The sequence below is a fragment of the Magallana gigas genome, chromosome 6 (genome assembly GCF_963853765.1).
Source record: "Magallana gigas chromosome 6, xbMagGiga1.1, whole genome shotgun sequence".
Lineage (NCBI taxonomy): Eukaryota > Metazoa > Mollusca > Bivalvia > Ostreida > Ostreidae > Magallana > Magallana gigas.
The window spans coordinates 42484216-42501687 of NC_088858.1; the positions used below are offsets into that span (position 1 = coordinate 42484216).

Here is a 17472-nt window from a genome sequence, read left to right on the forward strand (position 1 = left end):
AGTTGCGGAAACCCTTTGTAAACAATATGTTTCCCAATTGTATATGGAGGTTGAAACTATGCAGAAACTTCAAGTTTCAGTAAGTTTCCGTTGCGGAAACCATTTGTAAACAATATGTATCCCAAACGTATATGGAGATTGAAACTATGCAGAAACTTCAAGTTTCAGTAAGTTTCCGTTGCGGAAACCATTTGGATTCATGGACAGCCTAAGTTTCAGCACTGCGGAAACTTAATGAAACTTGAAGTTTCCGTGCTGAAACCTGTTGGAAACTTAAAGTAACCTTAAGTTTCCGCAGAGTTTCCAAAGGGTTTCCGCAGCGCTGAAACCAGATATTTCATCCAGTGTCAGTCTGCATGATATTTAGATTAAAATTGCATGTGTTAAAGTTTGCGGTCAAACTGCCGCTGTCTGTCTGAAATTTCACAATATGGTTAGAACGACCTTATCTGATTTTAATTTTTTTTCACACGGTTTTTAAAAAGCTGGAACACGTCGACCGGCAAGGTATTAGATTCAAACTTTGTTTTCTGATTATATAATTTTGAAATTCAATCGTTACGCGGCCGTATTGCACCCCTTTTGCAGCTCAGACAAAAAGGTACACTTTTTACAGATTTTTAAAAGTCTACAACTATCGTTTTGAACAATACATTAGGGATAGTAGTTATAGAGAAAAGCGATAGAATAACCCCGAGGACAAAAATAAATACTGTTTATTTATGTTTACAACAATCTCTGAGTCATGTAAAAATTATCCACAAAAAGTTATTGAACTCATGATCTGACAGCGTGGGCTTGGTAGCTTCGAAGACACAGATGGGATTTCAATATCTTGCTTTGTAAAATTTGTGTAGTTTATCCTTAAGAAGCATCTCTAAAGGTATGGAGATGCTAGCAGCTTGACTAATATAGATATGAAAGTCGATTTGTTTATTATTGATCGAAACTGAACTTTATGTTGTCATCTTCCAGATAATTTTATGTTTCTATAAATTCATATTTTGATAACTGTAAACTTGGCAAGTTCAGGTCTTCTCAACTCTGACATCAAATAAACATTGTTAAAAAATTGATCGTTTCAAGAGAAAGGCATTTGCGCATACCTCATTTGCTTCCGTTAGTTAAAAAACAATGCTGTTTATCAACATGGTCTTTTGGCGACTTTAATGGGGACACCAAAGAGTTAAATTTATTCATGTAATTTGCATTCATAACCATTAATTAAGAATATGTTAGTGACGTGTAATATTCAGCACACTGCAAATGCATTGTTTTATCAAGTTTAATCACCAAACTAAGAACAATAGCAGAACTGAACACCAGAAGATTTTACTAAAGAGGGCTAAAACAAGTTTTTGGTTTCACGTTATCCATTCTTATTTAAAAACTCATACATTTCAATACAGTTTAACACGGTGTATTTAGTTAATTAGAAAATGAGATAAATTAAGAATGCTATAATGCATTTCGAACAATAACGAATTTTAATTTTGAATAATTGAATTTTTTGGACCATGGCAAGGCATAATGAGGAAAAAAAAAGGAATCGGTGACTGGTTTAAGAAATTCATAATTGGAAGTATGACGAGTATTCATTTTAATCTTGCTTATTTCAATGGGACATATTAAACAAAATCCTTAAATATATTCTGCCAACTTTAATCTGATTAAAATATTAAAATACAGGATCTCTTCAATAATAGCTCAAAGCAAGATGATCTAAATCTTTAGGTTTAATAATGAACCAATTTACTAAATTGGAAATTTGAGCGGTTGATTATGTTTGGACATAATTTATTTGGCCCAACATAGCACACGCGTTGAAATCTTGTTAAAAGTGGTAGTTAATAATTGCGTGACTTTGCATATTACTGTATAATTATAACATATTTACGAATACTATAATTAATTTCATAAAACGTATCAGAGACTTTAACAATTATTTATTTCGCATCCGGAATCACGTTGAAAAGAACTGTTATCTTAAAGAACTGTGTCTGCTTAATTCAAAATGAAAACGTTCAATGATTTTAAATTGCATAAAGAGACCTCTTGACATAATACAAAGTGAAAGCGAACATCATATTTTGGAAAACAATTGAGTTTTCGACATCATAAAATATATAGCAAACATTATATTTCAACACCACTAAAAGGTTTATCATTATTTGCCATCTTGCAGCACAACCGATTTGCCTTTCAAGGAATGTATGCTGTTACGTAAATACACAAGCCAAAACTTGTTCTCTTTAAATGTAAATCGTATATCAAGTTTCCAAGGACAATCGTTTGTGATCCCATATGCAAAATACCTAATCACAATAACCATTTAACGGTGCACTATCTTTGAAATGGCATGGTGAGTTTTTGGTTAATGTATATGTTGTAGTTAAATATTTATTATCATACTTTTTTGCAATGTCATTAAATAAACGGTTAATTGATCGAGAATTGAGATGAAAAGTTTAATTAGCCGATAATAAAAGAAAGAGCCAAACAAGATATTCTTCAAATACGAAATCAGTCAGCGAGAGTATAATTCTATTGATATTCGAAGTGGACGAAGAGGGGCAAAACTTAAGAACATGAAAAATTATCATCTGAAACCTCTTTACTCTTCCTTAGTCCCAATCTCAGATGCCAAATTCAAAGATTTAATTGGTTTGTGCGAGAAAAATGTAATTCCCCGTGTTCATCATGATTTCTACTCCCAGCTCCCTCATAAGGGAAGTTTCTGCAATTCGTTGGAGGAACCTGATGAAAATGACAACTCAAATTGACATTTCTTCCATAAAGCTTCTGACACCCAGAGACTCTTTTTGGTTTTTTATTTTTGTTTGTTTTTTTACCTTAAGTTTTGCCAAGTAGCATTTCATTATACCGTTTCAATTTAAGTGTACAGGAAGCCATTTTTTATGCAAATTGACACACTGTAATGTGAAAAGAATTTTATAACTTTGCTTGACAACGCACTAGAAACCGTGGGAGCGCGGTATAAACGCAGAAGAAACGTCACGTGAGTGCGATGAACGCAGCAACAGCTTTTTGGGGTCGCTGTGTGAACGCAGCCAAATGAAAAACAACTTGTTCAAACGCTGTGTATGCGCAGTGAGAGCGCGATAGAACAGCGTTGAGATCCCATAGGACTCTCGTGTCGCTGTTGGAGATCTTACGGTGCTATCAGCGATCTCACTACGCTTCTACGGCGTGTTGATCAGAACGCCTAGCCACGGCGCGTACTTTGTGCATGTTCAAAGTGCGCGCCGTCTGAAATTTCATAATATGTTTAGAACGACCTTATCTGATTTCAACTTTTTTTCACACGGTTTTTAAAAAGCCGGAACACGTCGACCGGCAAGGTATTAGATTCAAACTTTGTTTTCTGATTATATAATTTTGAAATTCGATAGTTACGCGGCTGTATTGCACCCCTTTTGCAGCTCAGGCAAAAAGGTACACTTTTTACAGATTTTTAAAAGTCTACAACTATCGTTTTGAACAATACATTAGGGTTAGTAGTTCTAGAGAAAAGCGATAGAATAACCCCGAGGACAAAAATAAATACTGTTTATTTATGTTTACAACAATCTCTGAGTCATGTAAAAATTATCCACAAAAAGTTATTGAACTCATGATCTGACAGCGTGGGCTTGGTAGCTTCGAAGACACAGATGGGATTTCAATATCTTGCTTTGTAAAATTTGTGTAGTTTATCCTTAAGAAGCATCTCTAAAGGTATGGGGAGGCTACAGTGGTAACAATGTTATTGTTGACAAGCCAATCGTGTTAAATAGTTCGTGTAACGTGGGTGATCGTTCGTGTAACGTGCGGGATCGTGCGTGTATCAGGAAAAATAGTTTGCGTTTTTTACCGGTCGTGTAGTTGCGTGATCGTGCAGTTTTTTCGTTTTGTAACTTTTTTTTTACGGAATGTCAGGATTCGTTCTTAAAACAATCACAAGTAGTTTTTGTAAAACAATGTGAATTTTAAACTTTTTTCTATAGAAGATCATTGACATTTGTTAACATTCATTCTCTCTTCCGTGGTTAAATACATTTATCAAGTATTTCCACAGCTCATTCAATCCTTTGTTCGGTCGAGTTAGTTTTGCATAATGTTATAGTCAGCCTATATCAAGCATCCATTGTGTCTTGACACATAATTTTAATCATATTAGCAAAAGCGACACGTTGAATGAAAACGGTCAAGCTTACCCACTCCCCGTTTTAAACTAAACGATTATCCCCAACGTTTCTCTTTCAAATGAGAGTACGATACGCATTCCTATCTGGTACATTATGTAAACATTTGTTTGAAAAAAAAAATTTTCATAGACGCTTCAAAATTTAAAAAATATAGAAATAAATCAATTATGTACTGTAAATAATGAAAATATTCAATGTGTAAAATCGAAATTCTATGGAACAAGGTAACAAATTTACCTCTATCCCGCATAATCAAATCGTACGTAAGGGAACTGGATTACATAAACAGTCAACTCGGATGTAAATAATTTCGTATAGTTAATGCATTATCTTCATTTTATTTACACTTAAGTTATTATTCGTTATGGAGACAAAAAAAAAATAATTTGTGTATAAATCATAAAATATAAAACAGTGCATTGCTACTGTACATGCCGCTTTTCAATAAAACACAAACATAAAGCAATACAAATTAAAGCAATACGTTTTCTTAATTCTAATCTTAAAAATTAATTTTGATTTTGCGTGTTTAATGGGGTAATCGTTCGGTTGCGTGTTTTATCGTTTTTGTTCGTGTATCGTGAACATTCAGTAAGTTAGTGATCGTCCGTGTATCGTGCGTGATCGTTCGTGTATCGTGCGTGATCGTTCGTGTATCAGAACCGTGCGTGTCGTTTGTCAACAATAACGTTGTTACCACTAAAAGGTTTATCATTATTTGTCATCTTCCGGCATAACCGATTTGTCTTTCAAGAAATGTATGCTGATACGTTAATACACAAGCCAAAACTTGTTCTCTTTAAATGTAAATCGTATATCAAGTTTCCAAGGACAATCGTTTGTGATCCCATATGCAAAATACCTAATCACGAAAACCATTAAACGTTGCACTATCTTTGAAATGGCATGGTGAGTTTTTTGGTTAATGTATATGTTGTAGTTAAATATTTATTATCATACTTTTTTGCAATGTTATTAAATAAACGGTTAATTGTTCGAGAATTGAAATGAAAAGCTTAATTAGCCGATAAAAAATTCTGATTTCTATCTACATTCCAATACTTAAAGCTGCTTGGTCCGATTTATTTTGTAATTACAGTATCAACATTTGTTCCATACAAATCATTTATCTCAGAAAGTTATGGACTTTCTCCTATTTACACCAGCAGAATCAGTCTCCTTTCAAAGTTAGAAATATTCAAAGTAAATAAAAATAATTTCTCTTTGGGCAAACGAAAAAACAAACCAAAATGCATCACGGGAATGTTTAGAAAAGGAAACCGCTTGGTTTCGTCCCCCGAATGATTGGGGTTATTGCAACCCGCATGCTATGCATCGATTGTAAAGAAAGCAGACTTTGGAAATATTAGCGAACAAAACGTACACATGTTTATTTGTAATTTGTCTGATCATTTCGACCTTTATTTAGAGCGATGTCAAAGTCGTAATACAACCATTCCCGTCTCGTCGCTAGGGGTGAAATTTAACATGAGGCGAAATAACGCGGTACCTTTTAATGTCGTTTGTTTTGTTAGCAAATTTTGTACGTATTTTTCTTCATTGAAATTTGGCATAATTGACGGGTAAAACTACTGCAATGTCTATTTTTATACATATATTAAGCATAGCCATCGTTTAAAAGCGTGCATAAAATTTGATATAAAATCGGACCAAGCAGCTTTAATATGCGTGTTTGCGGTGAAGTCACTATTTCTGTGTCTAAGATTCCGAACTTGTTTAGTACGCCATAACCAATTTTCACACAATTTAACACTTCAGGCAAAACAACAAAGACATTCAATTAATCATTCTTTTATGTTTAAAGACAATACGTGTTATCGACATGATCTCTCAAACAACTTAACTAGGCAATCGTTACCTAATGTAAACATATGAATGTAATGTAAAATTGAGCACAGTTTAAAGCATTTATTGTTTGTTCAGGTTTAACCATCATAATTCAAGGGGGTATTTTGATGATTTGATCTGAGAATTGCATTCTTTAAAATTTATACAGTGCTACATTAGGGTTTTTCTAATGGTCAAATATATCAAAATATGAGTGTTTGTCATCGAGTTAGAGCGAGATTCAGACCTCAACTCTTTGTTACGTAAACACATCTTAAGCCACTTTAATTGCTCAGTAGAAAATAAACAGGTTAACAAAATTAAATCAGGCAAACTTTACAAACTGGTTTTTTTCCGTGTTCATAACAAACCAGCAAAAAGATAAAATCTGCTTGAAACGGAACGGTTTATAGTTATTAAAGCAATGTGCACCAAAACATGGTGGGAACCATGTTTACATTACAGAGATTTGTAAGCTCTGTTATTTGGGCTTTTTTACGAAAATGCAATACATATCTGCCCATTAGAACTACCTTAATATATATATATATATATATATATATATATATATATATATATATATATATATATATATATAACAATTTAAAAAATCAGCTGAAAGTGGTAGCAACGTTATTGTTGACAAACGACACGCACGTTTCTGATACACGATCGATCACGCACGATACACGAACGAACACGCACGATACACGAACGATCACTAACTTACTGAATTTTCACGATACACGAACAAAAACGATAAAACACGCAACCGAAGGATTCTACAACATTAAACACGCAAAATCAAAATTAATTTTTAAGATTAGCATTAAGAAAACGTATTGCTTTAATTTGTATTGCTTTATGTTTGTGTTTTATTGAAAAGCGGCATGTACAGTAGTAATGCACTGTTTTATATTTTACAAGTAAACAATTTACACATCCATACAAATTTTTTTTATCAATGATTCATACACAAATACATTTTTTTGGCTCCATGAGGAATAATAATTTAAGTGTAAATGAAATGAAGATAATGCATTAACTATACGAAATTATTTACATACGAGTTGACTGTTTATGTAATACAGTTCCCTTACGTACGATTTGATTATGCGGGATAGAGGTAAATTTGTCACCTTGTTCCATAGAATTTCGATTTTACACATTGAAGTTTTTCATTATTTACAGTACATAATTTCTTCTAAATTTTAAAGCATCTATAAAAAAATTATTTTAAACAAATGTTCAGATAGGAATGCGTATCGTATTCTCATTTGAAAAAAAAAACGTTAGGGATAATCGTTTAGTTTAAAACGGGGAGTGGGTAAGCTTGACTGCTTTCATTCAACGTGCCGCTATTGCTAATATGATTAAAATTATGTGTCAAGACACAATGGATGCTTGATAAAGGCTGACTATAACATTATGCAAAACTAACTCGACCGAACAAAGGATTGAATGAGCTGTGGAAATACTTGATAAATGTATTTAACCACGGAAGAGAGAATGAATGTTAACAAATGTCAATGTTCTTCTATAGAAAAAAGTTTAAAATTCACATTGTTTTACAAAAACTACTTGTTGTTTTAAGAATAAATCCTGACATTCAGTAAAAAAAGTTACAAAACGAAAAAACCGCACGATCACGCACGAACACGCACGGTAAAAAACGCAATCTATTTTTCCTGATACACGCACGATCCCGCACGTTACACGAACGATCACCCACGTTACACGAACTATTTAACACGATTTGCTTGTCAACAATAACGTTGTTACCATTGATATATATATATATATATATATATATATATATATATATATATATATATATATATATATACACTCTTCACAATTTTATAATAGAAATAAATCAATTTTCGAAGACGTAGCATTAAAAAACATAAATTATTAATTATTGCCATTGTAGAATACTCTGGTTCATTTATTTGCAAGAACTTTAATCTAAAGTTGACTCAATTTTTCGATAAACTTGACTAAATTTGTATTTTTCAACCCCCTTGCTTAACACAACGTAACTCAAATGCTATTGTTTAGGATACAATGGAAGTTTCTGTCACAAAAAAATTAATAAACGGAACCGATTGTTTTGTCTTTTAGAATAAAGTCAACTCATTGTATATATGCCAGTATTTTTAAAACATTCTTGTCAAAATTTGTTTTCAGTTCCATGCAGTATGTCAAAAACAATATCAAATTTCCAATGACACTCTTCATGAGCCTGTTCTGTATGCATTAGGCATAGTAACGGAAAACATTGAATGTTGCACTACCTTTAACATGACAGGGTGAATGTATAAATTGTAGAAAATTATCTCTACCATTTCCTTTTTGCAATTCATATACTTTTATGTAAAGTTACCAAAACAAAACTAGTAAAAAATAGAGACAGCAGACAAAAAAGGGTTACTGCATGTGTTCAGTCAACGGTTTATCTAGTTTCTTTTCTTTAAAAAATAATATAATATTTGATGTAGATAAGATTGATTTGGCATATCTTTTTCAGGTTAAAGATTATGTTTTGTATCCTTTTTGTGAAAAATTGTACATCGTGGCATAGTCCAGAAAATGGGTCTACCTGCAAACCTGGATCATGTGGAGAAAACGATCAAATGTGTGAATGTTTTCTGACAATAGAACACAGACTTACCATGATGACGACAAACCCTCCCATCCTTGTTCGACCTTATAATGGGCGTCTTTATCTGTACAATGATACAGATCACAGGTTTCCATTAACCGACGAAAAAGTGTCAGACGTCATCACTGGTGATGGATATGGATCTCGTCTTGTCATAGCCGTCAATGGAAAGTTTCCTGGCCCTACAATTGAAGCATACGAAGATCAGACAATGATCATCCATGTTCGTAATTTAATGCACACTGATTCCACCACAATCCATTGGCATGGCATGCATCAGAAAGGAACTCCAGAATCTGACGGAGTTGCCTTTATCAGCCAGAATCCTATCCTTCCTGGAAAGACATTTACATATAAATTTACTGCTCAACCACACGGAAGTTGTTTCTACCACGCACACATCGGCGACCAGCGTAGCATGGGACTATACGGAGGGTTTATAATATATCCAAAAGATAAGTTCTTCCCACAGCCCCAAGTGGGGTTCACAGTTCTTCTACAGGACTGGAATCATGACGATGAGCCAGAAACATTATACCAGCGAATGATTAACGGCGTGTATGACCTAAGTAAAAACACACTAATTGAACCAACACAGTCAGTTGATGGAGCCAATTTTAGTAGATTTCATATGCATTCCGCGTTGATCAATGGAAAAGGGCGTTATTACACTGGATACTACGACAGATATAACAGAAAGAAATTCACTCACAATGGTGCTCCATTAGAAACGTTTGAAATACAATATTCGTACTCACATCGGTTCCGTGTTATAAGTGCTGCCACCTTATACCCATTTCGTGTATACGTTCAAGGTCATCGTGAATTAAATATCCGGGCATCTGACGGGTTTGAAATTGTTCGTGGTACAGGAAACAATAGCAGGGATTTAATTGTGGAATCCTTTATCATCCATCCTGGTGAAAGGTTTGACTTTACATTAAATGCTAATCAAAACCGAGGAACGTATCTACTGGTAGCCGAGAGCATTGAAGACCTTTCTAAGAAAAACCCACCTGAATATCATGCAGCAGAGGCAATAATTCGATATAAAGGAACATCTCCAACCTATCCGAATAAAGACAGTAGCGAACAAAGTCATTGCACAACCGGTACACCATGTGCAACATTTAATTGTCCATATCTTTATTATCCGACTGATGATAACCGTCTGTGTATTACGTTTGACGAAGCAAATAGCAATGAACGTTTGTCGAAATTCAGAGAAGTTCAAAATGCCGATGAAACACTGTTTTTTAATTTTGCATTTCCCGGAGAACTAGGAAATACACCAGGCTCGGTCAATGGACATCAGTTTATTTCTCCCACGTCTCCCATATTAACAAATGAAAAAGATCTTACGACACATTGTAGAAATACTGATTGTGGTGAGGACAAAATATGTAATTGCACCTACAACGTTGAGCTCTCATCGGATAGGGTCTACCAGTTTGTCTTGACTAATTTGGGAAATGGTAGAGGGTGGTCACATCCTGTTCATTTACACGGTCATTATTTCTATGTCATGAAAATGGGATTTGGAAGGTACAATACGGTCTCGGGAAAATTTTTGACTTCAACGACTGACATTGAATGTATCGGTTCCAAAAATTACTGTAATTCCGCTCGATGGGCTAACACCAACTGGACAAATGCAGGTAATTCTATTCCGGGTCTCCAGTTAAATTATCCTCCAGAAAAAGACACGATTATTATTCCGACGGGTGGATACGTAATTATTCGATTTAAAGCCAACAATCCTGGTGCCTGGTTTTTCCACTGCCACATCGACCTTCACAACACAAATGGAATGGGAATGGTTCTGTTAGAATCGAAAGAAAAGTACCCACACAAAGGTATATTACATAAATTGTTTCCAGGGGTAATGACCTACAGCTATCGTTTTTACTATATATTTTATTTAAAAAGTCTATACACTAATTTTCATCAACATCAATATCAAATTAATACAAATATTTTAAAGTATAAAGCGCTGCTTAATGTTTTAAAAACTGTTGGAGTTATCTTTCTTCACACAAGATTTTGTATATTTTCTTTAATCGGGAAAAGTTTTTTTTAAGAAATGTACAGTGTTAAACAAATTAGAAAATGTTGGAATAGCAGAAAGGGAGAACAATATTTGTTTAATTTAAAATTAAAGAAAAGTAATTATTAATAATAAATTAACAGTAATTGGTATGATGACCATCTGGTAGTTAATGTTAAGATATATTTAAATATATTGATTTTCTAATTGTTCAATTTACCATCTACACTCCCATAACAGAAAATCCTTATTCTACTTTTGAAATCTTAATGTAAAGCTATTACTTTCAAATGATGCATAAAAAGACAAAAGTTTTTATAGCTTTGTTTTTCTTTATTTTACCTTAAAAAAGATACTGCGTGTTTCAGTGAATAACATGATACGGGTTTCTATTAATAAACATGCAAGTTTCATTATATGTTATTCCGGTCACTTCCTTTTTTTACAATAACAACATTAACAACGGCATACATTCCTTACCATTATTTACAAAAGATCAATTACTGTTCTTTTATATAACTGAAACCTGATAAAACGGATTTCTGATAATTTTAATATTTTCTACAGAAATTATCTCTTGTAATGGAGGGTCATTATCTTTAAAAAGGTAAACAAAAAAGTTACATTAACACGGTAAACGTTGATAATGCATTTCATATTATGTATTTCATGTTTTAAACAGATCCCAGCAGCGGAGGGGATTCAAGTGGGAAGAGGAGCTATCACATAATTGTTTTGTTTACGTTCCTTGGATTGGCTTTCTTGCTGGCTTGAAAAATATTCCAGATAAAAAGGAAATATATTAACACGGACTGAGGTTTATGATTATTGATATTTTTGTACATATTTGACAATATAATAGCACGTAAATGATCGACTTTAAGTGAATATATTGTACTATCTATAGGGTTATGGAATGTTTTGGCAATTTTATGATGCTCTACTGCCCTAAATTTTAATAGTATTTATTATATTGCTTGAACTTTAATAGGATTGATCTGAGTTGAAGGTTTAAGTACCGTATACGGATTTTCTTATCACTTTATGATCTTTCTATAAAGAACTAGGAATTTGCAACCACGTGTGCATATAATAGTTTTATGTGAAAGGCTTTTTTTTAAATGAATCATTAAATTCTCTTAAAAAAGCAGAATAGGGATAAAAGATTAAGTATGAACACTACGCAGTTTGTTGGTTAAATTCATTTGAAATTATAAGCTAAACCTGGAGGTTACAAATCGTGAAAATGAAACGGAAAATAGGAAAATTAACTTGATTTAAAAAAAAAAGCAGAATAGGGATAAAAGATTAAGTATGAACACTACGCAGTTTGTTGGTTAAATTCATCTGAAATTATAAGCTAAACCTGGAGGTTACAAATTAACTTGATTTAAAGTTTCTAACCATTGCATGATAACTATTTTCACTGAGAGACACAAGTATTAATCACAAAGATATAATTGTAATCCATGTTCATCTGTTGTTTTCCGTCGAATAACATCTGAACATTTTTAAAATCTGTACGAATACTACAAACCAATTTAATTCATACTTGATATGTATTATAAAAAGGGTGAGTGAACTTTTTAAATTGTAAATAACCCTTATTTATCACTTGGATAAAATGTGTAAATATTGATATACACATCATTATTAGGTATATATATGGGGAAAAAACCAAACTAACACCCCCCCCCCCCCAAAAAAAAAACCCACCAAAAACAAACATATTATATAAGGATTGGATAAATTATAAAGCTATTGTCTATTTTATAATTCCAGAGTCAGGATTCCTAATTGTGCATAAAAAAACATGTAGTAAAAATTAGTATATTCAATGTCTTTTATTCTCATTGGCGGTAAGTTTATAGGCGATGATCAGGTGATCATTACGAAAATTTTTAATTTTATAATCTCATAAAGTCAGGAACGTTACATTGTATGTGAACGTGAAGCTGTGTCGTAAATAAAAAAAGTATGTAATGAAAGTTGTAATATCTTAGATTTAGACAAAAATATAAATCAGCTGATATGATGATTTATTTTTAAATTACAATTGTATTTCTTAGGAAGCGTTTGCAATTTTAAAGAAAATGAAATTTACGTCTGTTACACGTTGTGGATAACTGTTTTTCTGTTGTGTTGAACTGTTGCAGTGTTGCATTTATGATTCTTTTTAAAACACATTCAGCACTTCAAGAACATGGAACAATTCTAGCGAACACTGATGGATATTTCAGCATTTAAAATTTAGATTTAAAATTTGTGAATCATTTGAAATCTTTTATGTAAAAAGCCGTAGATTTTAATTATTAAAGCACTGTTTGATTATTGATTTTGTTTTTTGCCTAATAACACTGGATGAAATATCTGGTTTCAGCGCTGCGGAAACCCTTTGGAAACTCTGCGGAAACTTAAGGTTACTTTAAGTTTCCGACAGGTTTCAGCACGGAAACTTCAAGTTTCATTAAGTTTCCGCAGTGCTGAAACTTAGGCTGTCCATGAATCCAAATGGTTTCCGCAACGGAAACTTACTGAAACTTGAAGTTTCTGCATAGTTTCAATCTCCATATACGTTTGGGATACATATTGTTTACAAATGGTTTCCGCGATGGAAACTTACTGAAACTTGAAGTTTCTGCATAGTTTCAACCTCCATATACAATTGGGAAACATATTGTTTACAAAGGGTTTCCGCAACTGAAACTTACTGAAACTTTTTATATTTTTGCTTTCACAAAAGCTGAGCAAGGTTTCTACTTTATGTAAAAACAAAACAATTTCAAACAGTTCCAAATTTATTTTGTTCAAAAATCTTAAATTGTTTCCAATAATAAATAAAATACAGCCAAGACACAATAATGGAGAAACATCCATATGGCAATTCCCTCATTAGGGACTTTTATTAAAAAAATGATAAAATTGCACAAGAAAAAAAACTCCCATAGAAATCTTTACATTTGTATTTTTTTTCATCTCGATTAAATGCCTATCAAATCTACCTTTAAAAATACAACAAAGATCTTACTTTTTTAAAAATATGAATGCAATTTACAAAATAACTGCACGTACATGAATAAACAAAGAAAACTTCACTGTTACACGATACACTTGTCTCAATTTGTTTTGAACTACAATGAATATGTACACCATAAAATATTTTTGAAAAGTCTAAAGTATCCATCTTTAAAAAAAAAAAATACACTACAAAATAGTAGTTGACTATAGAGGTATGACCCAGATTTGATTTGAATATGTCAATAAATTCCAAAATGAGGTCATAGTGACCCACTTACAAGTTGGGATAAACCTTTTCTTTGTTAGTAATTTAATCTGATCTTTTACAATAGAACAGGACTTGATATCATTTTTTTGATAATCCATCAAGTCCAAGTGAACTTTTCATTTCCACCCATGATGTACCAACTGATCAGATTTTAATATCATAAGCCTGTCAGTATTTAATAGATGACCAAGAGGGAGATATGAAAAGCTTGTTGGCCAATAAAAAGCTAACAATGGAGCAGTCTGTCAAATCATGTGCAAAAATATGATGTACACATTTAATTAATTATGCTGATTGCAACACACTTCATTCCTGATGAATATTCTTCTTTACACACGGTTTACCTTCCTACATTTCACTACTTTACCTACATTAATATTTTTAAATCCAAGACATGAAGTAAAATATACATTGTTTATATATGACAAGTATTACTACATGTACATGTACTTGCTTTTTGTAGCATGAATGTATAAAATACAAAGTATCACACAGATCATTCACCTTACAATTCTCATCAATACCAGCATTTTACTTATGATATAAAAGCTAATTCCAATTATATATTAGTTACATAACACAGATTAAAATAAAACCCACATGGAAACAACTTTCCATCCAAGAAATTTTGTTATATAAAAATTGTAATACATGGGGTATATGTTGTCTTTATATATTTTCATATACGACATAATTGAATATTGTTTGGTGAATTTTATCATTTCTATGACCCATGCATTCATCTCCTAATGCAGTGTTTTTACATTTAAGATTGGTTTCTTAATTTTTCATATATTGCTGCAAATAAAAACTAAGTTATCAATAAATGTTTAAACAAAGAAAATGGAAAAAAAAGTAGTTAACACTTATCAACTTGGAGGTGTGAGGATATATGTTACATGGAGTCTAATATTTTATGCAATATTTGCAAATATAACAAATTATTTAAGAAAATGAAAGTTAATATCTGCAAGGTCTAATCAATCATTTAATAAGTCAAAACCATGTGATTTTCTAAGATTCTAGCTTACAGACAGACATTGTAATATACTGGTATTTGATCATATAAAAAAAGTACTTTTATAGTTAATAGATTTTTTGAAATGAGAATACTTTACAGTTAAAAAGTCTTGTTCTGCAGAGGTTTAGTCGGGTCGTAGAGATGTGTCTATTCAAATCAATAAGGAGTGTCCTTGGCTGTTGTTGATGTAACCCGAGTCGTAGTTTATGGAAATAGGCCTTTTTGGGGGACTTTCGAGCATTGTCCAGACCGGTGAAGCACTCATATGATCACATCATGGCTACAGCAGACTTAGTAGTTCTGGACAGTGGTAGCATTAAAATTCTTCTTCTTGCGACGAACTTGTTCCTTTCACTGGGCTGTACTATTTATCTTAAACATGAATAATAAAGTTTCATTTAGATTTTTAAACAATAAACATAAGTCATTCAGCCTAACATGTAATAAAAGCTTTCTGAATAAAATTCTGAATACAGAAGCTACTTTGCAGTTGCCAGTTGCTGTTTAAACTATGTCATATAATGACTACAGTAGTGTCTGGTCTAAAATATTTCATTTTATGTTTGAAGCTATGTTATTTTCATTTTGATTCAATTATTGTTTGTTGAACAATGGAAAAACTTATCAACAATAAGTGTGTTTCACCCCCCCCCCCCCCATCAACCTCCTTTTCTGAATTTCAAGAACTTAGACCTGGATTTCCCAAACATTACTAACGTAAATTATAAACATCCAACACATGTATAAGTTAATGGTGAAAATAATCAATTTCAAAGCAATACCTTGCGTTCACATCGTCCAGCTGGTCAAAACATTCACCCGAATCATCGAACAGAGGATGCAACTAATCACCGGAAACATTGTCCTTGTGCTGTCAATGCTGAAAAAGAAAAACGTGAAAGATTTCATTTTCCGGATTTAATAAATATTTTTTTTTCGTTACATTTAGAGTTTGTAAATTGTTTAATGTGCGAAAGATTCATTGTTCGTCTTGTTTACCAACCAAGCATTCATATATTAGGGACGTTTATATAATTATATATGTGTATACCCTGGATAATCTTGATTATTATGCATATAAAGTTGGTTAATGGTTTATTAACTTGGTCAAAACGTATATTTAAAAGAGATACGGTAATAAAAATTAAAACGCCGAACCAAGTTTGATAAAATGACGCCATCTTGATTTGATGGCGCGAGATCTCGTTTACAAATGAGAGATAAATTAGAGCCTTGAAAATGTTATTGGGAGTATCTATATTGTGAATTAAGTTACCTTGACATGAGTTCTTCGTTCCTGCATTATCTCCTTGTTGTAGAGGCTATTAATGCTTCTCAATTCTCCATTTTACAACAGCACCTTCTTGTCCATTTTAACCTTCGCTCGGAATCATAAAGTGCGCCAATACTGACCAATCAGAACCCGCTAAATCTTGGAAAAGTGCATCTTGGGATAGTTTAAAATGATTAATGTTTAATCAAAATTATCATTTTTTACCGAATAGTATACTTTTTACATGTATATTTATTTTAAATAAGAACTGTCGGAGTCAGTATTTCCTGGTTAAATACGACAAAGTATTGGCGTGTGTTTGTTACAATTGTATTTGAAACACGTGATTAACCCCCCCCCCCCCAAAAAAAAAATGGCCGACCGTTTGTTTACAAATGTCTAATGAAATTAAACAAGTTTTAATTAGACAAATGTATCAGATTTTGTCTTTAACTATATTTTATTTACATCTACTGATGATTTTGATAAACTAAATATGATAGAGCCATATATAGTTTACTGACAAGTTAGTCTTGACTTGTCCAATTTTCACCGCGATTCTAAGCACGGTCATATTCTTATTCAAAATATAGAGGTGTGAAAATATTATGTTCATCACAGAGCAGGTTCTGCATGAACACACAGAAATCACAAATATAATTAGATGCCGATCAATTAACGGGGTCCGGTTAACAGCGTTCACCCGTACGGTGAATTTACAACTACGATGAATTGATTGCAATTATTTTACAGTTACACCTGTGCACTGATTGGTCACGCGATGAACAGTACGTTAAGAATACTTATGAAATTAAAATACAAACGCGATAAACAAGCCGGGAAGTAAGACGTACACGTCGGACTGATATATAAACAAAATATAATTTTAATTATTTGGTATACTTTCTTCATCAAATGTATACGAATGTATAATCAAATTTTAAAAATGGGATTAAAATCACGTGCACCACATGGCTAGTGCTGGATTTTAAACTTATTTGTAATATAACGTATAACTTCAGTAAAATTATAAATAATGCTTATTATATCTTATAACAGAAACATGTATCAATATATGTATGGGGCTGAGTTAGTGCAAAGTAAGACTTAACCAATAGGCATAT

At 32.5% G+C, this 17472-nt stretch overlaps 1 protein-coding gene and 1 long non-coding RNA gene across 4 annotated transcripts; one reads left to right on the forward strand and one right to left on the reverse strand.

Annotated features, from left to right (window-relative positions):
* Nucleotides 1-772: 772 nt before the first annotated feature.
* On the forward strand, nucleotides 773-12455 carry LOC105317118 (uncharacterized). 3 transcript variants are annotated; one of them, XM_011413654.4, is made up of 4 exons: nucleotides 773-883; nucleotides 2186-2362; nucleotides 8587-10577; nucleotides 11451-12455. In XM_011413654.4, exons 2-4 carry the CDS (start codon nucleotides 2355-2357, stop codon nucleotides 11540-11542), a joined length of 2091 nt encoding a protein of 696 aa, XP_011411956.3. In that variant the 5' UTR covers nucleotides 773-883; nucleotides 2186-2354; the 3' UTR covers nucleotides 11543-12455. The 3 variants fall into 3 exon arrangements, with proteins under 3 accessions (XP_011411956.3, XP_011411955.3, XP_011411954.3); XM_011413653.4 differs by lacking the exons at nucleotides 773-883; nucleotides 2186-2362 and adding an exon at nucleotides 4947-5117; XM_011413652.4 differs by lacking the exons at nucleotides 773-883; nucleotides 2186-2362 and adding an exon at nucleotides 8234-8368.
* A 1098-nt stretch (nucleotides 12456-13553) lies between these two features.
* LOC136276186 (uncharacterized) lies at nucleotides 13554-16690 on the reverse strand. Its single transcript, XR_010714611.1, has 2 exons — nucleotides 15858-16690; nucleotides 13554-15447 (listed from the first exon to the last, which is right to left on the reverse strand). It is a non-coding gene; the product is annotated as an uncharacterized lncRNA (long non-coding RNA).
* Nucleotides 16691-17472: the final 782 nt, after the last annotated feature.

Excerpts from the sequence above, each read along its gene's own strand:
- LOC105317118 (XM_011413654.4), top strand. Across the intron at positions 10,578-11,450 it reads AGAAAAGTACCCACACAAAG|ATCCCAGCAGCGGAGGGGAT; the intron begins GTATATTACATA and ends TGTTTTAAACAG.